At 38.0% G+C, this 26,334-nt stretch overlaps 4 protein-coding genes across 4 annotated transcripts; 2 read left to right on the top strand and 2 right to left on the bottom strand.

The window, feature by feature from the left end:
* Nucleotides 1–458: 458 nt before the first annotated feature.
* On the bottom strand, nt 459–3,695 carry LOC106947067 (uncharacterized). Its single transcript, XM_015031857.1, has 6 exons — nt 3,441–3,695; nt 2,975–3,307; nt 2,817–2,858; nt 2,628–2,738; nt 2,484–2,518; nt 459–1,064 (listed from the first exon to the last, which is right to left on the bottom strand). The coding sequence occupies exons 1-6, from the start codon at nt 3,484–3,486 to the stop codon at nt 942–944; spliced, it is 690 nt and encodes a 229-aa protein (XP_014887343.1). The 5' UTR covers nt 3,487–3,695; the 3' UTR covers nt 459–941.
* A 6,177-nt stretch (nt 3,696–9,872) lies between these two features.
* On the bottom strand, nt 9,873–12,521 carry LOC106946823 (uncharacterized). Its single transcript, XM_015031469.1, has 5 exons — nt 12,267–12,521; nt 11,460–12,158; nt 10,274–10,390; nt 10,155–10,198; nt 9,873–10,047 (listed from the first exon to the last, which is right to left on the bottom strand). The coding sequence occupies exons 1-5, from the start codon at nt 12,319–12,321 to the stop codon at nt 9,922–9,924; spliced, it is 1,041 nt and encodes a 346-aa protein (XP_014886955.1). The 5' UTR covers nt 12,322–12,521; the 3' UTR covers nt 9,873–9,921.
* A 7,871-nt stretch (nt 12,522–20,392) lies between these two features.
* On the top strand, nt 20,393–22,164 carry LOC106946776 (uncharacterized). The gene is made up of 3 exons (XM_015031394.1): nt 20,393–21,080; nt 21,158–21,174; nt 21,918–22,164. The coding sequence occupies exons 1-3, from the start codon at nt 20,393–20,395 to the stop codon at nt 22,044–22,046; spliced, it is 834 nt and encodes a 277-aa protein (XP_014886880.1). The 3' UTR covers nt 22,047–22,164.
* Nucleotides 22,165–25,235: 3,071 nt separating this feature from the next.
* On the top strand, nt 25,236–25,973 carry LOC106946768 (uncharacterized; the record flags this gene model as incomplete). The annotated part of the gene is made up of 1 exon (XM_015031384.1): nt 25,236–25,973. A coding segment is annotated over one exon (738 nt), but the record flags the coding sequence as incomplete, so codon positions are not given.
* Nucleotides 25,974–26,334: the final 361 nt, after the last annotated feature.

Raw genomic sequence — 26,334 nt, 5'->3', positions numbered from 1 at the left:
GTGTTTTCTTTTGACCTGAGTATGCTATTATAATACTAACGAGTGTTAGTTTTCCCATGTTGTATATTTACCCTTGTTTTTTATTATTATTTTTTATCTTAGATCCATATACATGTTTCATTTGCCTTTAACTTTCTACATGCACACCTGGATTTTCCCACTGTGAGATACAGTACAATACAGGACATTTCTATTCTATTCTATTCTATTCTATTCTATTCTATTCTATTCTAACTCCTGTACAGTTTGTAGTTTCTGCAGAGGGTCAGTTTAAAGGACAGGAGTCGTGCTTTAGTGTGAGAAGTTTTTGTTGCACATGTTTTGTTTTCTGCAGAGCTACAGGCCAGTTTCTATGTGGTAAAATCTCACCTCAGTGGAAAGTAACATGGGGGCGGGGTTACCAGATTCACTGTTGTTTACAAATATGTTGAATGGCAAAGAATGATTGTGATACAGGGTGATGATTGCTAATTTTCTTTTATTACATTAACAATAACTTCATAAACACAAAGGCTGATATTTAATCTAAAATGACTCGGTGAGTTTAGTCTGCTTTTGATTTCATTATCTTGCAGACCTGCTGATTTCAGTTGCACTTGACCACAGTGGGCTGCCTCTTCCTGTGAAATGAGCTGATGTTTATCTCCCCTGCCCATCCCCCAGACCTCCAGGAGCCCAGATGACTTTCAGTCTCAGTTTCCTCATTGCATGTGTCTAATGTGAGCCCTTTTTATACAACATGAAATAATTTCTTGTGCATAACAAAAATAAAAATCATTCATTGACGTAGGGATGTATAAAGTAACTGGATACAGTTTAACTAGATTTTTTAAATACTAGCTAATAGACATTTAACAGTTTTGTCTCTAATTCAGATACAAATAAACTGCATTGAATTAACTTTCTCACCACAAACATTTTCAGCCAAATATACAAGATATTTATGTGCTGTTGGTATACTGAACATGAGTCTCCACTGCGATGTGTTTTGTCGCCTTCATGATTTGTTCAGTCTTTGGAAAGAACCTCAGCAGAGAAGAGTGAAGGTCAGAAGAGCCCAGAGTCTGGAAACAGAGGAATCAGTATTATGGAAGAGAAACATCTGAACTCGTGGCAGCCATTTTGTTTACCGTGTCACATTCAACTCAGTTTTATTCAGTTTATTTATATGGCGCCATTTCACAACAAATGTCATTTTGAGACACTTTACAAAAGAAAAAAAAAACATTTTAATTCAATCACACATATATTCCAATTGATCCTCAAATACATTAAGCTCAGTTAATAATTAAAAGTAGTTTAAAAACTTTCTATTATGATACACAGCATCCCATCAGGCACATGTAGGCCTGCCTGACCTGGGCTGCACTGCTGTGGTGCGCCCCACGCTGACTAACTGCATCTAGTGGATAACACCTAAAATAACATAATTATTTACATCAGAGTTTCTTCAAGCTGAAAGAAAACATAATCTAACATGTTTAACTTATTAATATCTTCTGCTTATCCAAAGTTGGGTCATAGTAATGCATGAATAGTAATGTAACCTTCAATTACGACCCCATTCTTTTGAACGGCTCTTTGCCCTGAGTGATTGTATTTACTTAATCAGCGAATAAATACAGTGCAAGAAAGGGTTCATATTTTATGGAAACATATAACCAGCTCCTATTGGGAAATACCAAATATTTAGACATGGTTTAAGTCCACTAAAGGTCAGAGTTCAGAGGCTAACACAGAAGCTCAAAGCCTTATTGGGATATTGAACAAAGGCTGAAAGCTTCTAAATATATATGTCTAACTAGTTACAGTTGTTGAGAGTCACTTCTGGGGTGTGTGGTTATTACAAAGTAATGTAGATCAACATACTTGGTAGCTGATCTGATTTGGGGATATTTCTTCCCCAAATCAGGCCTCAAGATATTGAGGCCTGATTTTTTTCAGAGTGTCAACATTCTTCATATCCACGTGTCTTCTTCATATTTTCTTATATCCTTGTGTTTGACATCAGAATACACCCTTTCTGAATCGGTACATAACTCAAACACCTCCAGCAGAGACTTGTTATTGGCTTTGTCATGGCCAGTTCAATATGCATCCACATAAAAAGAAAAATCCTATCTGTACTCAGTTATCTACTCATAAATACTGAATGAACTCAGAGTGATAAGTGCTTCTTAGCACTTGTCAAAAATTAGTAGGGAAGCACTAATCTAGGTGTAGCTGAATCCATCTGATAGGTTTCAACAGTCAAGTCAATGACTGTGATCATGAAGCAAGCAGTCAGAAAGTCACAATCACAAAAACAAAGGATAATATATCTCTAGTTTCAGTATGTTGTAGTTATTTTTATAAACACGATACTGCTCCAGTTAGTTTTCTACCATCAGTTATCTTTTCTGTTCATGTCAGTTTTCGCGATTTTGTTCATTTTAGTTGACTATAGTAACTGTGGTTCATACAGTTTAAATTACTCAGTTTACCTTGTTTCTTTCTTTTTGCAGCTTTAAGCTTGAAGCTAAAAAGACAAATGGAAAAGTTTGGTTAGTTAATTACTGATTTGATATTTATTATTCTGTTCTAAATTATTTTAAAATAAGTTGTACAGTGATATAATCAAACTGTACCTCTCTCCAGTCTCCTGTTTTTAACAGCCAGAACAACGACTGTTACAGAGAGAAGAGCAGTCAGAGCACCTAAAATCCCAGGCATCAGGTCCATCAGTTGGTCAGCAGCTTCTGTAAATATTTACATATTAAAGTGGGATTTTTTACTGCAGTAAAATCCAGGGAACTCTTCTAAGACAAATAACTTACTTTTATTATCAGAATCCTCCTCATCTTTGGAGTCTTCATGAGCTGAAAGTGCAGATGATATTTTTTGGTCAGTTATTTCTTTTTTTTAAATTTTGCAATAACTTTTAATCACAACGGCGACGATCTTAGAATATTAAGGTACACAGAGTCAGACTTACCTTTAATGATTAACTCTGTTGCACTGCCAACAACTGTATGTTTCTTTCTATAAAATCCACAGAAATACAATCCAGAGTCCATCAGGTCCACTTGTTTGATGTGAAGAAAGACAGTCGTCACGTTGGAGCTCATGTTAAATTTTTCACTTTGGAATCCATGGCAGTACGAAGCTTCACCTTCAGGACCGTACATGGAGGAGATGCAGCTGGGTTTGGTTCCATTAATCACTCTGAACCAGTCTGTCTGGGTTGGAGATGAAGAAAGGTTGGAGCAGAACAGAGTGATGTCCTCACCAGGATGAACCTCCACAGTTAGAGACTCACAGATCCAACCTGAAACAAGCAGATTCAACTGTAAGACGACAAAATAAATCAGTAAGAATGGAATCCTGATTCACATGTTAAAGTTAAAGAACACACAGTTAAAATGGAGTCCACGATGAACATGATTTAATATTTTACTTACTTTGGCTGCAGAGAAGTATAGCTGTTATCTGCATGAAGTTCTCCATTCTGCATACAACAATGTCTCAGTTTGGCCGCTTCTTATGTAGGGGGATTTATTAGAAAGGGGAGTGGTGAACAGTTCACTTCACGTCAAAAGGCTTTTGTTTTTCTTGACCAAACTTTAGCTTTAGAAATATGCAATTCAACTTGAAAAAGTTTAATTATTTAAATACCATCAGTAAACTAACCAGTTTGGTTATTATCAACTACTTTATTCTGAACCTAGTGTGGCACTCTGTCGTTCTAAAGTAGTCTTGTGAAGAGGATAAACATAGTTACAGTGACTTCTTTGAACAATCCTTCACCACCATCATCTCCAGAGGTTCCACATCAGTCTCTGGAACAGAACCAGCCTTCTTTATCACCCAGTTCAGGTTTTTTAAATCCCTGGCTCTGATGCTGCTGCCACAGCAGGTGATGGCAGAAGAGATTACAGTCCCCACAACAGACTCAATGAAGATATGCAGCATCTTGCTGCAAACACTGAAGTTTATCTACATCAATGTTTCTCAATTCCAGTCCTCATGGACCACTGAGCTGCATATGTTACATGTGTCTCTCTTCCAGAACAGCTGATTCAAATGACTGCATGACCTCTTCTGCATTGCATTAAGTGCTGCAGAAGGTTGTTAATCACCCATCCATTCAAGTCAGGTGTGAGGCAGAAGGGAAGCACCTGTAACATGTAAAGTTAAAAGGTAAAGTTGTTTAAAGGGTTAAGTTATAGAATAATATTACCAACTTTGAATGTCTCACAGAGGGCTGTTCATTCTCAGAGCTAGGTAGACAGCTCAGAGAACTACGAACCGGCTGTCTGCAGTTGGTTTGCAGACTAAACCGACTGCAAGAGACTAAACCGTCTCTTGCAGACTAAACCGACAAGCCAGGAAAGGTGAGCATCGATCAGTGAAGCAGCCAGGAGGCCCACTGTAATTCTGGAGAAGTTGCAGAGACTAATCACTCTGATTGAATAATCTGTCTGCAGGATAACTGCTAGATGTATAATGACCTGTTTGAAATAATGTCCACAAGCCATGTAGGAAATACAGCAAACATGTGAAAGACCAAGGTCTGGTTAGAAGAGACCAAAATGTAACTTTTTGGGTTACATGCATAACACTACAGTTCTTGGTGCAGTACTCTTAAAAACTTAAAAAATTTCAAATGTGGAGTGCTAAATTGCTTTCATAAAAGTGGTGCATACTGCTCTACATAAATGAGCTGCTGGTTATAATCATAGACATTTTGGTAGAACAAAGCAGCCGTAAAATCAAAATCAGATTTAAAGTCGTGAAGCTGGAGGTTCTGGTGGAGGATCAAAATAAACGCCTAGGAGAACCTCAGCAGAGACTTCAGAGGGATGAGTTATAGTCATGCTTTAATAGGTTCACTTTATTTCACTTTTTTTTTTGAGCAAAAGGTGTATTTTTTATGCTTGACAGAGACGTTGGTGTGGTATTCTCCAAAAAGGAGCTCACACACAGCGATTATATAAATGGCAGTACAGATGAATGTTCTCTGCAAGATCACTTTCCAAAAGCATTGGCTTTTAAGCTAAGTTCATAGTTGATGCATTAAACTGGCGTGAGGATGCTTGCACCAATCACAATGTCTCCAACCGTGTACATTAGCCTTGCGGCACCTGGTCATGCACCTCCGCTCTGTAGCCCAGTGCACAGTGGGCACGCCACCTCTCACTCAAACTGGACGATTTGGAATGTGTTCCTGTAGAGCAGATGCGTCATTTTCAAAGAATACTGCACCAAGAACTAGACCAAGTATAAAAGCCACACGACTTGCCTTGCAAGTACATGCACAACAAGATCCTCTAAAAGTGCAGCTATAACTCAGCCTCTAGCATTGCCAGAAGAAATGCATTTTGGGAGACCCTAAAGGCACCCAGACTGTGATGATAGTGGTCAGGAGCTGCTGCAGTAACAAAGACATCAGACAGATGCACAATGGGCCATTATGCAGAAGGTCAGAGCTGTATCCAGTAATGTGCGTGCCCTCCGCCATGACACTCGGGTCATCATAAAAACTGGTGGTCAGTGCTGTGTCTGGGCTGACAATGACTGTCAGTGCTCAGGCAGCAGTCAGAAGAGCATGTAGTGCTATTGGTCATTAACCTGTTCCACTGGCACATGAAGAGGGAGGAGAGTGCACAGGTGGACACCACAGCAACCTGCGAAAATGCAAAGCCACAAATAAGAATATTGTTTTGAGGAAAGGAAAAATGAGACACAGTCAGTGCTACTGGTGTTGAGATTCATCTTCTGGCAGGACAAAACACACAGCCAGAGCTACAACAGAATGATCAGATCTAAGTTCTGTTATCTAGAATATGTAAAAAAGCTACACATGTTAATTACATCCAGTATGACTCAGCTGGATTATTTTGTCCAGAAAAATTAGCATAAATATCTGTTGCCTCTTCTGCAGCGGGACTCCTATTATTTTCACAGGAACGTCTGGACTCTTCATCACCTACTGCAGTTTATGTAGACATCTTTATATAAGTACCAAATTACTTATCAAGTACATAGGAAACAGGAAACATTATTTAACTGGTAGCTACGCGGCCCTGCTGTCTGGAACACACAGAGACAACGAGGATCCGCCTGTGTTGCTTTTATAACAGAGTGTAACCTTCCGCTTCAAAATGTAGTGCCAACTAAATTACAATAGTAGCAAACACCTGAGACCAGAGAAGGTGGTAGAGACAAAACCCAAAAGGCTTACAGCTGTGATGACAAAAAAGGGTCTGGAAACTAATCTACTCTTCCAAAATATTATTACTCAAACAGAAGCACAAGAAAAAAATCCACTGAATATTTGCAATCAAAACCAGTAAATATCTAAGAACGAACTATATAACAAATAAGACATTAACAAAAGCACAAAAAAACAAAAAACAAAAACAGATCAAACTCCAGTGAACTACGGCTGTAAAGCTGTGATGGGTAAAGTCAGATCAGATGAAGTGGTGTTAGTGTTCTCTGATGTGTGTGGTCTGTGGTGTCAACTTCAGCTTCCTGCTCACACATCTCACTCCTCCACCAGAGGACCATTTGACTCGTTTGCATGAGAAAGAGACACCTTGGTGGGGTGTTGTTTGTGTGGGGGCTCGAGGCTCAACCCGCCACGGTGGCTTCCTAGCAACCTGCGTCTGTGTCAGGCGTTTGGCTGCTGGAGGCGACCGGCCCATTCGCCTGCTGTCGCCTTCAAGAGTCGAGGCTGCAGTTCCCACCCTCTGATGCTGAGTGTTTTCACTTTTACTAGTCTGCACTTACAGGTGACAGATACACACATGCATACTCTACACACACTCTGCCAACCACCAACCTACCCCTACATTTACACATACATACTCATGCATGTATGTCTTTCTATCTTCACAAGAACCTTGCATTGACTTCCATTCATTTTTCAATCGTTTTTTCAGCCTTAGTCCTAAACCCAACCCAGAACCCAAAACAACAACTCTTCCTGAGCTCTGGGTCTCACACACACAAAAGTTTCTCAGTCCTTTCAAATGTCTTTTTATTGATTTTTAGCAATACATTGATAGAAACAGTACAAGACCCAAATTTTAACAGATTTTAGTCCACAAACATGAGACACACCCAGCAAAACGAAGCTTAGGTAAAATAAATCAAATTTGCACAGCAGAAAAAAAAGATACAACAAATGAATAATGCCATTTAATATAATGCTATGAAAATAACATCAATTAGCCACATATATGTATGAAAGAAAAATTAATTTATTAATCTAAATAAAGGTGGGCTTCTTTGGGATAATAGTAGAAGATTTCTCCAAAGAAGGGATGCCAAACTTTATGAAATCTATTTTCTAAATGGTTGTCGGTCAGGTCAATAACTCCATCAATTTAGCCTGTCTACTTCAATGTCAGACACAGTCAAATCTGTGATGTCATAATGTAAGAGATGCTTGTAAAAATATATTTTGACATTGTACAGCTTCAATGTAGAGAACAGTTTTTTTTCAGTACAGACTGTGTTATGCACCACAAGGGATATGTTTTTATATTATTGTTATGTTGTAATATACATTAGTTACATTTATTTGACATGTCTACATAATGTTACTTGAGCTATTCAGGCCAGAAGTTGCCAAACTGGTGCAGACAGTATTGCAGTGCCCCCTAGAGGTACCACATGTTGCAGCATGGTGACTGTTGAAGTATCAAGGCAATGCAGCGATCTCTAGATTATCTCTGACACTCTCGGTCTGTTTGTGGCTTTTAACTGAAAGTATTTGAAGACTCAGCAGCATTCTTTCAGTACACAGCCCCACTCTGTTTGACTAGTGGAATCACAGATGTGGGTTTGGAAATAAATACAATCCAACACGCAGATTCCATGGTAAGGTTAGTTCAAGTCAGGTTTAGTTTATTCTAAGTCTGGTTAATAAGTTTAAGGAAACTGGTTAGATTGCATCAAGTCATTCATTCATTCACTCCTAGACAAGCATGCAGCAACAGTGTAGCTTACATTGTTGTTGCCTTTTAAGCAATCTCATGCAATGAGAATGCTTATTGTGGGAGATTGCTGCAACAGGATCGGTTAGAGGTCTAAGCTTTTAGTGGACCACTCCAGAATGTCCACCTTGTTGTCTTCAACTTGCTGGAAAATAAATGTTGTCTAAAGTAGTTCTCCTGAAGATAGAAACAAATCGTCATTTTTCCTTTGACCTTTGCAATCCTTCCAGGGCAGCTGCTGAGAAGCATCCCCACAGCATGATGCTGCTACCACCATGCTTCACAGTGGGGATGGTGTGTTTGTGGTGATGGGCAGTGTTGGTAGAGTCTTGTCTGATGAGACCAAAAAGCTCCATCTTGGTTTCATCGGACCAAAGAACTTTCTTCTTCTTCACCATGAAGTCTTCCTGGTTCTGTTTGACAAACTGTTGATTTGAGTCATGCCCATTCCCTCCTTCAGTGTTGTCATGGTAACTCTGTGTCCTCTCTCACTAGTCTCCTTCTTGCACAGTCACTCGGTTGTGAGGACGACCTGATTTAAGCAGATTTACAGGTGGGCCATATTCCTCCCATTTCTTGATGATGGATTTAACTGGAACCCAGAGGATGTTCAGGGCCTTAGAGATAATTTCATATCCATCTCCTGACTGATACTTTTTCATCACATTTTCTCCTAGACTTAAACTTAGACTTTCTTTCTTGTCATTGCACAAAGACATGACAGTGAATTTGACAATGAAATCTCGTTGCTGGGCTACCGGAGTACACTGAAAAAATACTGAAAAACTGCAAGTGTGACTATAAATACATGTGAATAAAAGTGTTGCTGGTGTAGGTGAGAAAAAACCCCTCTGATTTTCTGTGTTTTTATGCTGTAATGGTTGCCAGGACTACTGATTAACCAGTGAATGGACCTCAGGTGATTTCCATGCCACGTATTGTGAGACTACTAGCACCAGTTGCCTGGACCTCTGTCAAATTAGGTCAGTGATCATAAATCGGATGAATATTTATGTAGTCACTTCTTTTAGGTTAAATATTTTTGTTATTATTTTATAATCCGTTTTCACATTGACATCAAAGTTTATTTTGTAAATTAATTTATCAAAAAAGCCAAGTTTGTTATTGTTGATGATAATAAAACATCCAAGGAGATTAATTCTTCTTTCATTGCTGTATGTAACCCAATAAACCAGAAAATTAACTGCCAGATGACTGAAATAGAAAAACATTTCAGAAATGTATTCATCTTATATGGGACAAATTTTCATCTGATAATGTGATTAAATACTTAAAGTTAAAAATGTGTTTTCTTAGTAAATTACGCAATTGAAATAATAAAATTGGAATTTAAGTGGAAAAAATTTTTTGTACTTCTGAGCTCAGCTTAATTGTTTTGTTTATCCCTGAATATTGAGAAAACTTTCTGTTTGTTGTGGACTGAAGAGTTATGAAGTAGATCAAGATTAAATGGATTTTTTTAAAGGCTCTTTAGGATGTTTAACAGTTCAGATGACTAAAGAAAATCTTCTGTGATTTTCAGTATTGTCATTTCTGTGGCTTGTAAGTTATAAGAAAATTTAATAACAGCAATGTGCTTAATCACTAGTTGTTCTGAACCTTTGAAATTATTTATAAATCAGTCGACACGTTTGAGGTGAACGGATAAGATGAAATCCCAAAACATACATTTACACTTGAGGTTGTAGGTTGATAAAATGTGAAAAGTTCAAGCAGTGGTCATAAATGTGTAGTCTGATGTCTAAGTAGACCAACCCAAATATATTTTATTACAATAAACATCACCTTTCTCTACTATACAGCTTTATGTCATCTTAATACCTTTTTTGCAAGAGGTTGCCAGTGGCAACATTAATAACAATTGATGGGTTATAACATTTTTAATGTCATGATCATACAAATCTAAACTCCAGTTTTACTTCTTCACAGCAGAGTACACACAGTCAGTGATCTCATTTCTCTGGTTTTGTCTTGTTGATGTGTAAACCTTCTGGAGCCTCAAACCTGCGTACTGGAGGTCTTCTTCATCTTGGTCTTCCCTCTGTTAGCACAAACACATTGAAATATGAAGATTTAATAGGTAAAATAAAAAGTGTCCAGATAAATTTTATGAAATAAAATAAAACCAGTAATGGAAACAATAGAAACCTCTGCAGTTCCTGTGTCACCATGGGAGAATCTGGAAAGAGGTTCTGAAAAAGAACACAAATTTAGTTTCCCGATGCCATTTTCAGTCGGCAGACATTAGAAACAAGCAGCTGTGGTACCTGAGGTGTTGGAGTTCTTTCTCTTATAAATCCTGAACAACAAGAGACCTTGTAAAAAACTCAAGAAGGAAATGAAGGCCAAAGCTCCAGTAAGAAGATGCATAGAAATCACCTCATCTGTAAAAATGTCAGAAAGTATTTTATACTTTTTGTCAGAAAAAAAGAATCTTCACAGTGACTTGTAAAAGCTTAGTTTCTAACACGCCTTGGACTAGGACACTAGGACTCTGCTGTTACTGAACTGGAGAGCTCCTTCAGTGACAGACTGCTGCATCCTGGGTACGCCAAGGAGCGTTACCGTGGAAACTTCCTTTCAGCTGCTGTTAGCACCGTCAATGCTTCTATTTCTGCTGCCATGCATTGCACTGATATACAGTTTTATAAACTGTCTTTTTTATATTCAATACACATGAACATTACGCACACTACGAAAAAAAAGTCATCCATACACATCCTTTTGATCAGAGCACAAAATTTCTGTTTCTAACAACTGCACAGTATTTATCTTGTATAGTTTATTATTGTTAAACTTACATATATTTTTTTCTTCTTTTTTCTTTTTTTCTTGAGTATTTTTAGTTTTTGTGTGAATCTACATTTTGATGGTGCTGTTTCACCTAAACTTGCCCAATTTTCTATTTTAATACCATTGATTATTCACAAAATTTATTTCAAGTAAAAATCTGAAGAATGAGTAAACACATTTGTTCATTGATTATTATAGAGCAATAGTGATCAAACAGCATCATGAAGACCAAGGAACGCAACAGACAGGTCAGGGAGGAAGCAGTGGAGAAGTCCAACTATAAAGTGTGCACTTCATTCTTCAAGTGTGGACTTTATGGAAGAGTGGGAGCAGAGTGACATCACTGAAAGACAGACATTAGAAGTCCAGTTTGAGGTTTTTCAGCTAACGTGTGTGTGTTCTGATTAGGCATGATGAAAATTAAACCTTTTGGGCCACATGTGAAATGTTGTGGTGGGAAAAAAAATCACCTTAAACACCAAACTGAGACATGGTGGTCACAGTGTCATGCTATGAGGCTTTAGTTCTGTAAGGACGGGGAAGATGGAGAAGTGTTTGCCCTAAATTACTGTAGCAAGTATTTGCTCTTTGAGGCTGAATACATCATATTTCAGATTCTGGAAAACTACGCATCATATTTTTCCAAAGCATTGTGCTTACCTTTAAAGCCCAGTTTGGTCCCATTTCCAAACACTATGTGTCCACAGGAAGCCACAGCGCAGTAGTAGGTTCCGGCCTGAGACCCAGTCAGGTTCTGCAGCAGCAGGCGGTACAGACATGAACGGGTTTGCTCCTGAGTTTTCTCTCCACACTGGTCGCTCCTGCCTCTGCGGCTGTAAAGGAGTCCTGGAACTGATTCTCTGTTGTTCCTGAACCAGTAAACACTGTGTTCTCCATCACAGCTCCCAGTTTCTACTGTACAGGTTAGAGTCACATGACCTCCTGGCTGGACGGCCTCAGATTCTACCTGATGGACCAAAGTCTGCATGTTCGAGTCTGAACCCTTCACGAACACCGTAGTGCCATTTCCAAATTCAAAACTGTACATGTAACCACTGCAGCAGTAATAAGTGGCCGTGTCTGAAGGCTGCAGCTCGGTGATAATCAGGTGGTTTTTACCTTTTCCAGAGCCCAGGCTGAAGCGTGGATTGTTTTTAAATTCATTGTAAAAAGTTTCCTGTCCATATTTGAACAGGGTGGAAATGAGTCGTGGTTGTTGTCCCAAGGCTAGCTTATACCAGCTGAACTTGACGGCCTCATCCGTTTCATAGAAACATTCCAAAGTCAAAGTCTCTCCAGCTTCAGCTGACAAAACGCTACGTTTCTGACGGACAGACAAGGAGATGTTTTTTGTCAGAGCTGAGGAAAGAAAAAAAGGCCGAATGAACCACACCCATAATTAACACATGAAACCAAAGTCACAAACTTCAAAGGAATTACACTTAAGATGCAAAAGCACAAACTCACCCATGTTCACCAGGAGCAGGCATGTCAGCCAGAAGACGAAGTGTGCAGGTGTCATCTTGGTCAAACTGCTGAATGAAAGGAACTTCAATCCTTCCTTCACTTTATAGTCAAGACTGTACTTGTGTGGCGCAGTAGGAGTGACAGCATGTCATGTTCAGGAAACGTGATCACTTATTCACTGACAGTTGTTGGTCATTCTCAGAAAGCAAGACCTTCTGTCAAATTGGTACAGGTGGACTGAAGTCAGCAAATGTTGGGTTCTGGGAAAGAAAATCCCAGGGAGTTTAAAGTAATTCAATTTTAGTGAATATGCATCATCCAACATCAGAGCTGAGTAAAAAAATAAATATATATAATCATCAGAATTTTTTTCAAAGCTAACAGTTCCCGCCTTCAAATATTTTATGTAGAAATTACAGTTTATTTCAGAACAGATTTTCAACAAATGTATGCATGTAAAAAAATGTGTTACAGAGCTGCTGAGGGTGTAGAAAAGTAAAAGCAACATTAACTTAACATCAGTCTAACTCAAAGAAATCAGAAGGGATGGTTTTCATTCATTTCTGCTATAACTAGACAGATTCCCAAAGAACTTCGTTTAGGTACCAGTTTCATCAGGGAGAGCATTCAAGAAAGTATGTGCTGCTCTGACTGTTATAAAAATGTTTCTTGGTAAAACGGAAAGAAGGAATCTGCAATTTTTATTATTTTACCCATGAACTGCAAATCAACATCACTTTTTTGAAAATGGATTCCAATCACGTGCACAAATCAAGTCTGCTGCTGCAAAAAATAAAATAAAATAAAATAAAATAAAATAAAATAAAATAAAATCTGTCATAAGGATTGGTGGGTTGAGTTCTTGTTCAATATGAAATAGTCTGACTCCATTGTTGCAGAACATACAGATCAAAATATCATAAAACAGAGAAGTGCTTATAAGACTCCATGTCTTGACTTCAGTTCTGGGTTGAAGATAAGAAACCATCAAAACATAAGACTAAGCAAGAAGCAATAACCAAAGGAATAAACTAATAAGTTATCACTTAACCATCACAAAAACACAAATTAAACAAGTTATGCTTCCTGAAAAAAGAAAAAAAAAACACATGACAATTAAGAACTCAGAAACATGCATTCTTCTGATAATTAATTTTCCTTTTTTAAGGTAAGAAAAAAATATGTAAAGCTGGTATACATCAATTTACACTCCATAATGGTTGTTTGTACTGTAGAATATTTTAAACTGCATTGATTAAGACTAAAAACATATATTTTTACTGTTATTAATACACTTATTGTATAATTTTATCACTTAGTTCCATGTATTTGCTTTGCACTTTTATAATTTATTCAGCCACATGAAGGGATTTTTCTAACCTTTCTGTAGAATAAGGAGGTTCTGTATGTTTCTCAGATCATGAGAAAATCACCGTGAATTACTTATGAATCAATGTGTAAATTCATTAAGCAGCAGCTTTGATTTGTCAACAGGATCAGAGACAGCATTTGGGCAATTAAGTATTTCAATTCTTTCTGCAAAATTTCAAAGAAGCTTAAGCTTATCTTCAGCCAGGAGACAGATGCCAGTTAAAGCAGTGACTGGTCAACCACATCAGTGGGTCATCTTTCTTCAGAGGTGGAGTTCCTGTCTCCGTCAGGAAAAGGACGTCTTCCCTAATGCACGCCCTAAAGGCTATAGACAGACAGGAAGTCCTTTGTTCACCTGGAGCTGTGTAGCATTGATAATCAACCACATACACTTGCTGCTAGATGGGCTAAATGGGGGAAGGATGAGGGAGAAACAACTTACCATTACAGGAAAACTGCTTATCTGCTGTCATCGGTGGCTATGCTAACTAGCATTATCATTCACAACAGGATCTGCTGATGGGGAGAAACTGCAGGAGGAAAGGTGAGATGACCAGTGCCATACAATACTGTGATTGACAGCATTAAGACCCACCTCCTGGCTCTCATTGGTTGTTTCTAGTTAGCACTGGGAGAAGGCATTTCTCCCACAGATGATCTTTCTCATAACATGTTGTCATGACATCGAGACAGCTTCAACAAATATGTGACAGCTGGACATAGGCACCAGCACCCCTTCTGACCGATGGGACAAGAGTGTGAGAAAATGGATGAATGGATGGAAGCATGAAATACTTAAAAGGTGGATAAAAAGGTCAAATCAAAATGTTTTGTTTCAGAAGCTTTAGATCTACTTAGATCTAAACCACATGTATTGCTGTGTGGGAGTGAAGACTGATTTGTGGGTATAAAGATTTGAAAACCATCTTCCTTCCTCTTCACAATTGTAAACAATTGTGCTGGCTGAAAAGTTTGAGTTTTCCAACTCATCATGAAATCAGAAATGAACATTCTTGCTGACTTGTTGTTAACACTATTTAACGTACGCTGGTCTTCGGGGCTCGTAGTGACGGGTGACGTGAAGTAAATGGAATCAAGGCAGAGGCTTCCTGTTTGCTGACCTCACAGAGGTTCACCGTTGGTCTCTCAACCACAAAGTAGCATCTGTTGAGTTTGTGGTTTTCAGGTTATGTTAGCAGTAAACAGCCTGAAGACCAGCGGCTCCATCGCTTCACTCAGAACATGTATTTGCTTCAGACACATGAATGTTTTATCTGTGGTGATGTTGGTTGGTTTTGTTTTTAGTTGATTAAGGCCAGAGTGTCTCTTCCACTCTTACATTTATTATCTCTTTTTGCTGGAGAAGCTGCATGGCTCCATTTATACATTTTTAATGTGAAAATGTAACAAGTAATGTCTTGTTGATCACCTGACGATGAGGTTAGTTCATTGTAAGGCCTAATAAACCAAACATAGGTCTTAATGCTTAAAATATACTTTTTTATTTTTGGACATTTGAACTTAATTATTGTAATTATTGTAGGATCAATCTGGAATGTACTTTATAATTAAATGTCTTATTATTGCATAAATTGGTTTGATTGTATACATTTGGATATAAATAAATTACTCAACAATGCCAGTTATTGAGTAAGGATGATATAAAAAACTGAACTTAACTGAATTGAACCCAGCACCTCTCTGTGTGACACAATAAAAATCTGCATACTCAAAACCAACCTGAAGTTGCAGCTCTCTTACATATTCCTCCAATTCACTGTCTTGGTTCCTGCTTGTCTCTGACTGTCGTGTTCACATCGGATCCGACATGATCAAGGTTTGGTCAGAGATGAGTTGTTGTGGCTTTGGGCTCCTGGTCAGGTTTCCTGTGTTTGAGCTCAGCCAGCACTGATGTTTCCACCAATGGAAACTTGTACTGTGCAGACAGACCACACCACCTTCACCACACAGGTGGAGGAAGACCAGGTAAACAGTAAGACAGCTACAGACTAAATGTTCAAACCTTTTGGTTGATATGTTTAGATGACTGGAGAAGTTTATTTCATGAGTGTGATCAGTAGTACACCATACTAGATAGATATGCAACATCTAGATACTAAATTTAACTAGCAGTCAGTTAGCAAAGTCACACTCACACATATCTATTATCATAACCTACTTGTTTTTGGAGCCACAGCATAAAACCATCTAAGAACTGAGACAAACATTCAGGTTTCACAAAAAAAAGAAAAAAAGAAAAAGAAAAATTCACTGCAATAAAAGTGTGAGGAGTCCAGTGCCCCCTGCTGACCAGGATCAAAGCACTGATGATTTAATCTGAATAAACACACTGAGCTGTGGTTGGGAGAAAAGCTGCCATTTTCTCCCATGTTGTTAGTGTGGTTATGTCCAAGTTCTAAGACAGAATGTTTCAAAACAGAAACATCAGTGATGATAACTTTCACCATAGTCGCCATATTTAACACTTATAGTGAGATGGCAAAAAAAAATATATATATTATTTTTAAAGGTGCATAGCACTAACTACTGTTTGCCTTTAAGGTTGCCTCACTCTGCAAACTGTAGTGACAAACTCGGCGTTCACCACATGAGCCTGATAAAACATGCTGCATTTTTAATCTCATAAGTTTTTTTTTAAAATTTGGTGCTAAAATAAACAGCAGCTGTACTCAGTTCATCTGTTTGCCAGCAGGGAGCAGCTTCCTGTCTACCCTCCATACAAATAACTGATCTAAGCAATCAAATGTCAATAATTGGTTCCTGCAGCACTTGGATGTGGTCATATATGGTATTGAGTTTGAAGAGATCTGTATTTCAAATAAAAAAACTCAGATCTAAGAGGTGTTGCAAAGTAAACGTTTGTTTGCTTGAAAGGCCCACATGCTGCGGTTGGACATAAAAGGTTTGCTTCTGTTCTCTATTCTCTGCAGCTCGAACAATCTGTAAAGCCCTCTCTGCTCTGTGTGTCTAAAGACGTTGGCTTTGAGCTATGACCTTTGCTTTTGGAACCAGATCATAAAGTAGATCTTATTATTTGCAGGTGCAAGCCTTGATGCTCAGATGCTGACTTCAACATGAGACTTGATGTATTTTTAGTTCTGCAGCCAGCTGACTAATACAGAGAACAGAGTGTTGTCGCTGAGTTCGCTGGTCCGGGCCGCTCACATCGACCTCAGCCCCGGTGGTTTGTCGGCCCCACCTCTCCTCCGTCCTGACAGGATGTCTCTGTGGTCATAGCTCTGATGCAGCTTGCTTTTCTCCTGCTGCTTTACAATAACACCTCTACCCTCCGACTTCTTATCACTATTTATACTTAACCCAACATATTAGCTGAGTTTTTCATTACAAATGTGTGAAAATCTTTGTCTGTTTTCTGCTAATGTCTAAGAAACACAACTTCACAATTGCACCGTTTCCATTAAATAAGAAATTAATATTTCACAAGCTTCTGCATCTCTGCACATGCAACTTGAAAACAGAAAACAATCACCATAAAAATCCCCCAAAGTCTAAAAATATCACCACTGGTGCCGAGTGCATCTCTCATTCTCATGTGGTCTCTTGTTTACCCCCTACTCATGTGGTGAAAGTGGTGGTGTGATCTGCACAGCTGAAGTTTCCACTGGGGGAAGCATAAGTTTCAGGTCAGCACAGGACGTCCACCCTGAAGCCCCTCGTCAAGGCTAGATATGGTCAAATCTGGTTTTACAGGACATGCCGTGTAACAAACTGAATAGCAAAAATGACCAGAGCAAATGTCAGAATCGGCTTTGTGAAGATGAGAAATGAGGCGGTGTGAGTGTAGGTGCCACAGAGGGAAATGAACAAGTCCCAAATAGAGCTGGGAAATAAATCAGTTGTCCAGAGTGACAAAGTATCAACATGATTAAATAATATGTCTGACAGGATTTTCAGTAATTTCACTGAACTCTGAGCCAGAACCGCATAGAATTCTGGGAGATGTAGGCAGAGGAAAGGCTTTCTTCAGTCAACCTCTCATGGCCAGCTAAGCCAGGTGGGTGGCATCAACCAACCCACCCACCTAGCTAGCAACCAAAGAGCTGCTAGGTAACTCCCGGGTTACCTAGCGACAACCTGTTGAGCAGTTTCAGGTTTAACCACTGTTCCTCATAACTGTTTCAAGATAATAATAATAATAAAAAAAACCAATATGGAGTTAAAACTGTGGATATAAAAAATGAAAAGGTCATGCCACCAGTTTGGCTGTACGTCAGATATTTAGAACAAAAAAGTAATCAATATTTATCAATATTGACAATAGTTTATATCGACTAACATGAATATATTTTATATTTCGATAAGTTTTTCAGCCATATTATCCAGCCCTGGTCCCAATAAACTTTAAAAAGTTTTCAAAGAAAGATTATTGGCACACATTCATGCAACAAGCATCTGTCACCAATATAGATCATATATTTTTAAAAGAGTCATCAAAAAAAACAGCTAGTAGTCTTTGATCTTCAAAGTTTCCTAAAGCTGGACAGCCTGCTTTGTCTCAGCGAAGGATCTACAGTCATACAGGATGATTTTTACAACAGAGACATTTATAATCCTCCATCAGGTCCACTTTCTTTCCCGTGATGAAAATAGTTACAAAACACTTTCATGAAAACGTTCATCTCCTTTGTTCACAGATCACAGTGAACACATCATGCCACACAGCAGTCCACCAGTTTTCTGCACGCCGTCTCTTTGATGCAACCAACAACTGCAGAGTCATCTCAGTATTTCTGCAGATGACAGGTCTACCTTCTACCGGAAATCTGAGGTGTATAGAGTAAAACGGAACAGTGAGAGTTCAGTAGCTCTAGACTCAGTCTCAGGTGTAACATTAGCATAAACCAAGATTGTCAGGAAAATGGGAGAATTGAGGTCCTTAAAGTCTGAAGTTCTGCTAAACAGATCAACTCTGAGGCCATGATCAACGTCCAGTCAGTTTCTGTTCTGTCTTCAGCTCATCCTGAGCTTATGTAAGTGTAAGTGTTTAAGGTTGAGATCTGCTAGGAGCTAAGGGGAAGTAGAATGATGTAACATCAGATTTAGTTGGCTTAAATAAAATGGGTTTATTATACCATTTTTGAATAGTAAAAGGAAACAGGGAGGAGAGAGAAGGAGAAGACAAGCAGAAAATGGCCCAAGACTAAGAATTAAACCCAGGTGGACCACAGTGAGGACTTCAGCCTCAGCACCTGGTCCCTGTGTTCTACCGGCTGACCCACAGGATGTGACTGCTGGTTGCGTTGCTAAGGAAGTGGAGTCATGGCGAATATCATTGCATAGCAGTGGAAAGAGACACCATGCTTACTCACTATGGAGAGCATGTAAATGGTAAACTACAGGAGGCCGTTTAGGACATTAACTACTTTTTAATACATAATATTGACTATGGCATAAATAATATTTTTTGATTAGCATTAAATATTGTTTATGTATGTGATATTCTCTAAAACCAGCCCACATTCTTCATACACTGGAAGAATGAACTAATTTTGTTCTGTAAGTACAAATTTTTTTGTGAAGTCTAAAAATGTATTTCAGTTGACCTCCTTGAAAATTTTTGTATTTAAATTTATTACCCCAAATATTTTCAATATCCTCTGCTAAGTTTGAGCTTGATTTTTATTTTTGTAAGAATGTAATTAGAATAGTTGTAACATATAATGTATACTTTACAGTAATTTTCTTTGTTGGTGATTGCAAAATATTTATATCAATAAAAAAAAGGTGGAATCGCCCTTAAGCCATTTGCTGAATTGGAAGCCATGTTGGTGTGATGTTGGATTACAGTAAACCGTCAAAAGAACACATCAGTGCATCTAATATATGATACAAATATTGTATGCCAAATATTTTTATTAGTAAAATTTTCTTTAAAGAATAAAGTATGAGTCAAGGATGACCAGGCTACATACAGTTGCCAGCCTATTCAAGAATAACAGTCGGCTATTCATGCTAATGGCTAGCAGAGGAAGAAGGTAATCCAGTGGGTGACCAACTAGGGCATGCTAGTCGCCAGCCTCTCCAAAGCTAACACAGCTGAGTAGCTACTGTTTGATTGGCTTAGTTACCTTGGCCAGTTGCTCATTTACTGGTAACGACCTATCACTAATGAGATCAGTAGCTAGCTTCAGAATGGGTATAGGCTACGACAAGAAAGTAGCCGCTGATGGGTGGTAATAGTCTTTGTTTCGGTGCTGAATCTGTGCTATAGAGTGTGTTCCATATGTTTTCCATTAGGTTACCGGCCAATGCATATTGGTATAACTTGACTGTTATGAAGGATTAAATTAGCAAGATAAATGTCATGTGTTCAACTGTAAACAACAAAGGGGAAAGAACAAATAACCTCAAATTTTTTTGTTGTCTTTTATATATACATGCATTTAGGCTAACACGACTGGTAGCTATGAACATGTGACGTTTCCTTAGTTGGAAATGTGTCACTTGGTACTAGCCAATGAACTGCAGTCTTGTCTCTTAAGAGTTGAGAAGACATGTAGTTTCTTTTCACTCAACATTAAAATCCATACACAATGGCATCTGCACAGCTGGTCTTCCTGATATGTTTTCTTTTAGGAGTAAAGGGTAAGATTTGTTTCTAATTCCTCAAATACTTCTCTTGTTAGGTTTTGCTTTCTGAAACAGGCTTATGTTAAACAACTTGATTCCTTTTTGAATTTTCACTTTTTTCAGTTCAGGAAACACATCTGACAATGTCGTCATCACTGAATCAAGAGACTGGTTTTCTGTTGGCTCGTGTTGGAGAAAAAGTGAAAATGCGATGCACCTATGAAGGTAATGAGCCGGCGTGGATCTGCTGGTACATGCAGACTCTTGGACAGAAGCCAAAGCTCATGTCCAGCATGTTTGTGTACGGTACAGAAGTCACCTTCTATGAGGAATTCAAGAATAGCTCACATTACGTCATAGAGAAAGAAGAACATTTGCATTATTTGACAATAATAGATCTAAAAATGTCAGACTCAGCTACATACTACTGTGCACTTAGCTATAAACAAGTTCTGTATTTTGGAAAGGGAACCACAGTCAGTGTTAAAGGTCCAGGTTTTAACATCCAAGCTTCGGTCCATCAGTTGGAATCTGAAACCATCCAGCCAGGAGCCTCTGTGACTCTGAACTGTTTGGTACAGATTGATAGTTGTGATGGAGAACACAACGTTTACTGGTTCAGGAACTCAGAGGAATCTCAACCAGGACTCATTTACACCTATGGAAGCAGGAAGGATCAGTGTATGAGCAATTCCAGCACAAAAAGTCAAATATGTGTGCACAGCCTGTCGATGAAGAACCTGAATGCGTCTCATACTGCAACCTACTACTGCGCTGTTGCTTCATGTGGACATGTTGTGTTTGGAAATGGGACGAAGCTGAGCCTCTCATGTAAGTACAAGTATTTTGTGTTTCAAAGTCAAATCTTGAATGCAGACAAAAACAAAGTTATTCTGTTATTCTGATAGGTGAGAAAATGCACCTGGTATATTTCTTGGCTGGATCTTTGACAACTCTCCTTGTTGTTTTGTTGATTGCTTTGGGACGCAAGCTAAATAAAAAGTACTGCCAAAGTTCAGGTAATATAATAAAGAATGTCTCATTCCTTTCTTGTTCAGTGACAATATATTTTCAATGAATAATTTTCTGTGTTTCATAACCAGAACCCGAACCTACTACTGCCACTGAGGTGAGATTCTTCTCAATAAGTTACAGCCTAAAATTACACCTATTATACAGTTAATCTAAAAAATTATTCATACATTTGGCATATTTGGATTTAAATTTACTTTCATTCAACCAGGAAGTGTAAAACATTTTTACACTTCCTGGTTGAATGAATTGATAGGAATTGAAAATTATATGTAAAAAATTGGACAATTGTGTCAATATTGAAGAAAAATATTTATCTGCTATTTTTATCTTTACTGGTAATAAATCAATCAATATCTTAATTCTTGACTACAGTTTTGTGAGTTTCTCTTGGTATTTGACGTCTAAGTCTTTGAGAGTGAAAGGCCTCCTTGAATTTACACTAATCTCAGGCCAGTACAAAATGTAAATATTTCCTCCAGTCAATAGAAAAACATTAATTAAATATAATAATAACTGTAAAATTAAATCTGCCAGGCGTATAAATGGTTTTGGGCTTAGCTGTGTTTTTTTTATTTAATTTTTTTATTTAATGTTTTACAATTAATTTTTTTCTGCTTTTATTGTCATTTCCAGGATACCAACCAAGACACAGACAGAATCCACTATGCATCAATAAATGTTGATCACTCTAATAGATCTAGAAGACAAAGAAGCAGCACAGCGACTGAGTGTATTTACTCCAAGATAAGTCAGGACAAATGAATTATTTCTTCCTGAAAATCTTTATTGCCTATTTGGTTACATTTGATTAGCAGGTTCAATACACTTTGTTGATGCTCAGACAAGATTTTGGTATGAATGTCATTAGAGCAGCTGGTGTCACATTGTTTTCCATCTTGTCCTTTACGTTGTCATATTTGAAAAAAAAAAAAAAAAAACTTTCATGGGTCAGAAAGTGAAGAAGACGAGACATCTTTTGGAAAATCAAACTCACACCTTTGAGTTTGATGTTTGATTCAGGGTTCCGTGTTCATACAGGGTCTATATGTGGTTTTCTTATTTCATGGTTTTAAGATTAATGTTCAATGCTCTTTACAAAGTCTGTGAGTGCCCACAAATGCTTACGTTATTATTAGCTGAATTAAATAGACATAGCCACACTCAGTGGTGGGTGAAAAGCGTCTGCATGCTGTAATCAGGTAAAGTTACCACTGTGTCTCTCTTTTGGGATGTACCTTTGTTTTCTGTTTTTAACTTAATCTTTTTTTTTAGTAAATAACTTTGTGGAACCTAAGGTGTGTGATTTGTACACTGAAGTTTCAACCTACAAAATTTTGATTTTGATAAAAAACCACATAATTTATATGTTATGTTTTTGTCATGATGTAGAAGATTTTATATAATAAGGATTTTTTTTTTTAATTCTTGTGTTTCTTGGCGTATGTACAGCCAAAGGTTTTTACTGCTGCTTTTCTCTCTCCGAGGTAAATAAATGCAATTATTGCTGTTATAATGTGTTCTACTTAGCAAATAAATGAAATGTCAAAGTAAGAGACACAGGCTACACTGTATAATCATTATATACAATACATATATTATATCAAGTGTTTCACTATAACTTACAGTATTAATCGCAGATGCATAATTTACTTCTGAAGTTTGCTGTGTAATATCTAACAAACAAAGTAACATTCCTTTATAATGGGAGAACGTATCTGTTTGATTAGACAGGTTCCTTTGAGCTTATCAGTAGATCGTTAACTGTTGCAGATTCTTAGTTTGGCAAGGCAGATTTATTTATATGGTGCATTTCAACAAGGAAAACTTCAAAGTGTTTCACATGATGAAAACATAAAACAGCAAACAAAATATTACATAGCAGTGGCACAAAAAGGAAAGCAATAAAAAGTTGGAATGCAGATTAAAATGAAATTTTTTTCACTTAATATAGATCAAAGGTGAGTTAACAAAGGGGTTTTTAATACTAAAGGAGCTCAGTTTTTAAACAGTTTTGCAGTTTTCTGGATGTTTGTTCCAGATAAAAGGTGTATAGAAGCTGAATGCTGCTTCTCCATGTTTGGTTCTGGTGCTTGGGACGCAGAGCAGACCAGTACCAGAAGACCTAAGTGGTTCTGGATCAGTTGAAACTGATTCACTTTGTAGGCAGACCTGTGAAGACACAGTTGCAGTGATCAATGTGACTAAAGATGAACGCAAGCTGAGACATTAGTCCTCTGATCCTGGAAATGTTCTTCAGGTGATAGAAGGCCAAGTGCTGGGAATTACATTTGACATTAATGTTTGGCTAAATAAATATGATTAACAGTTTATGATTTATGAAACTACCAACTAAGACAACATTTCTTCAGTCGAATTGGAGATGCCATCCACAAGCTGGAGCCAGAAGTCAAAGTCAGGTAAAACACATTTATGTGGACACATACAGCCCAACTGAAAGCATGTGTCAGGTACAGCAGCTTACCCTGATGTGTGTGAATGTCCAGTGTCAGAAGAAATAACTTGCAGCTGCGCCTGGGCGGGATGTTTGGATCTGTGTGACTGTGTAGCTAAGCAACCACCAAGCAGTTCCACCCTCAGTTTGACAGTGCAATTATTTTTCTCCTCAATAACATGTTTAAGTACACCTTGAATAATAGATTATAACATAGCATAAAGCTTCACATTGAACAATAAAGCTAATAAAAAAAAAATAATTGTAATGATCACAATCGACTATTGAACATCCCTTGTGTGCAAGGTCGCCTGTTTTACTGGCTTTTTTCATAAAGGTCTTCCATACCATCTAAATGTATACCTAAACTAAACCTTAAACGGTAACACTTTATTTGAAGGGGTGTGCATAAGACTGACGTGACACTGTTATAAACATGATATAATATCTGCCATGAACATGAAGAAGTCTTTATGAATGTTTATGACAGTTGCCATGAAGTGGCATTCGGTAAATAATGACACTTTTAATGCAAAGTTGCTCTAAAAGTTGCATTAAAAGTCCATTAAAAGTGCTAACTTTGCATGATTTTGTAAATTATGATAATTTAATTCAAATAAAGTGTTAATATAAAAATTATTTCAGAATTTAACCTTTTTTTAGTGTTTTTTTTTTCAGTTTCACTGGTCATCATACCATTGCTCCTCTGTTAAGCCTCTAGCAATGTTTTTACCAGCACTGCACTGAGAAGTAGATTGTATAATGAACTCAACAGACATGCAGTTTTACGTCCTGTTTGCTAGTTGCTGCTGGCTAGTCTGAAGGAGCTGAATGGGGCAGTGGTTGAGGAGGGCTGCTCTGTCAAGGAAACTGAAGCTAGGAGGATCTTCATCCTCCAAGGCGGTTCTCGGTTACATCAGGCATTTTGCCAAGCTGAATGGTTGCCACGGAGATCAAAGGATTTTGCAAACATGCATGAAAGAATCAAAGCAACACTCCAAGCATGTTTGACAAGGGAATAATAATAAAGCAAGATGCAAAAGATTTTACATAATACTTCCCCTTTAAATCCATTACTTGTTATTTAGTCAGATGTCATGATTTCACTTAAGGTTTAGGTATAAATTAATTTACAGCAGCAGAGTTCATTCGACTGTAACTGAACTAATATTCTCAAGAACAAACATAGACACCAGAGGCAGGTTTGAGCACGTGATTATGTTTCCAAAGTAGGACACATTGCATCACTTTATGTTAACCAATCAATGGCAGACTAGACCCTTAAGAGAGGAGAATGCTTAAAAGATACTTTCCATTCACCACAATAATCTGAAGATAATGGCATTTACACACTATGCCTTTTTTCCAACATGGCTTGTCCTTTGCTTGGGTGAGTTTTTGGTTGATTTTAATATGGGCATTCTTAATTGCATGAATTGTCGACTTTATTTCATGAAATGTGTCGTTTAAATTTGGTTGACTTTTAATTTTTTTTTTTCACTCTGATTTTCTATTTAGTTCAGGAGACTCACCTGACATCACATTCATCTGTACACCAGGAGAGCAGCTTCACATCAGCCCATGTCGGTGACAAAGTGACCTTTCGATGTTTCTACAAAGGTGAGGATTCAGCATGGATCTGCTGGTACAAACAAAGCCTGGGGCAGAAGCCAAAGCTCATTTCGAGCTTCTATAACTATGGAACAAAAAAGACTTTTTATAATGAATTCCAGAACAATGGTCGTTTCCAGTTGGGTGGAGAGAATCACACTTACTACCTGACGGTTTCGGATCTACGTGTTTCAGACTCAGCGACTTACTACTGTGCAGTTAACTATGCAAAGGTTTTGACTTTTGCAGAGGGAAATACAGTTAGTGTTAGAGATTCGGGTTCTGACATTCAGGCTTCGGTCGATCAGCCGAAACATGCCACTGTCCTGCCGGGAGCCTCTGTGACTCTGAACTGCACAGTACAAACTGGGAGCTGTGGTGGAGAACACAGAGTTTACTGGTTCAGAAACTCTGATGGATCTCCACCAGGACTTGTTTATGGACACGGAACCAAGAACGAGCAGTGTGAGACAAATCCCTACAGACAGACACACACCTGTGTGTATGACCTGCCTGTGGAGAATCTGGATGCGTCTCATGCTGGGACCTACTACTGCGCTGTCGCCTCCTGCGGTCACATCGCTTTTGGAAATGGAACCACGCTGGATTTCACAGGTCAGTTATAATCCTGATGATTTATGAATTGCAGGTGGTAAATAGAGTAATAACATCTCTATTAGTATTCAGTGCTTCATTGAGAAACCTGCATTTATCAATATCTACTCATGCTTGTTGTCTCTCTTAAAGAGAAAGGTCATTTAATACAAACAATGAGTAGCTACAAAATTGTGTGAAAAAAAAGGTAATCTACGGCAGCCTGGGTGTTCTGCTAACATATTTGGGGTAAATAAATAAATAAACTGCCCATTATAATTTCCATTTAAAATAGCTAAAATTACTAACATCAGTCAACCAGAGGAAAATCCTTATTCAGTATATTTAGAGAGGCCAGCTCAGTTTTAACTTCTAACATTTAGTTTGGTGTTT

Source organism: Poecilia latipinna, unplaced genomic scaffold, assembly GCF_001443285.1.
Source record: "Poecilia latipinna isolate Pla-1442-1.1 unplaced genomic scaffold, P_latipinna-1.0 Scaffold14, whole genome shotgun sequence".
In the NCBI taxonomy this organism is placed as follows: Eukaryota; Metazoa; Chordata; class Actinopteri; order Cyprinodontiformes; family Poeciliidae; genus Poecilia; species Poecilia latipinna.
Note: the sequence above shows the minus strand (reverse complement) of the source record. Positions and strands in the feature narration are given on the sequence as shown.

Coding starts and splice junctions, on each gene's coding strand:
- LOC106947067 (XM_015031857.1), bottom strand. CDS start 3,486: ATGGAGAACTTCATGCAGATAACAGCTATACTTCTCTGCAGCCAAA. Junction 3,308..3,440: donor TATACTTCTCTGCAGCCAAA/GTAAGTAAAATA, acceptor TGCTTGTTTCAG/GTTGGATCTGTGAGTCTCTA. Junction 2,739..2,816: donor GGAGGATTCTGATAATAAAA/GTAAGTTATTTG, acceptor AAATATTTACAG/AAGCTGCTGACCAACTGATG.
- LOC106946823 (XM_015031469.1), bottom strand. CDS start 12,321: ATGACACCTGCACACTTCGTCTTCTGGCTGACATGCCTGCTCCTGGTG. Junction 10,199..10,273: donor AAAGAACTCCAACACCTCAG/GTACCACAGCTG, acceptor GTTCTTTTTCAG/AACCTCTTTCCAGATTCTCC. Junction 10,048..10,154: donor GTGACACAGGAACTGCAGAG/GTTTCTATTGTT, acceptor TTGTGCTAACAG/AGGGAAGACCAAGATGAAGA.
- LOC106946776 (XM_015031394.1), top strand. CDS start 20,393: ATGTCGTCATCACTGAATCAAGAGACTGGTTTTCTGTTGGCTCGTGTT.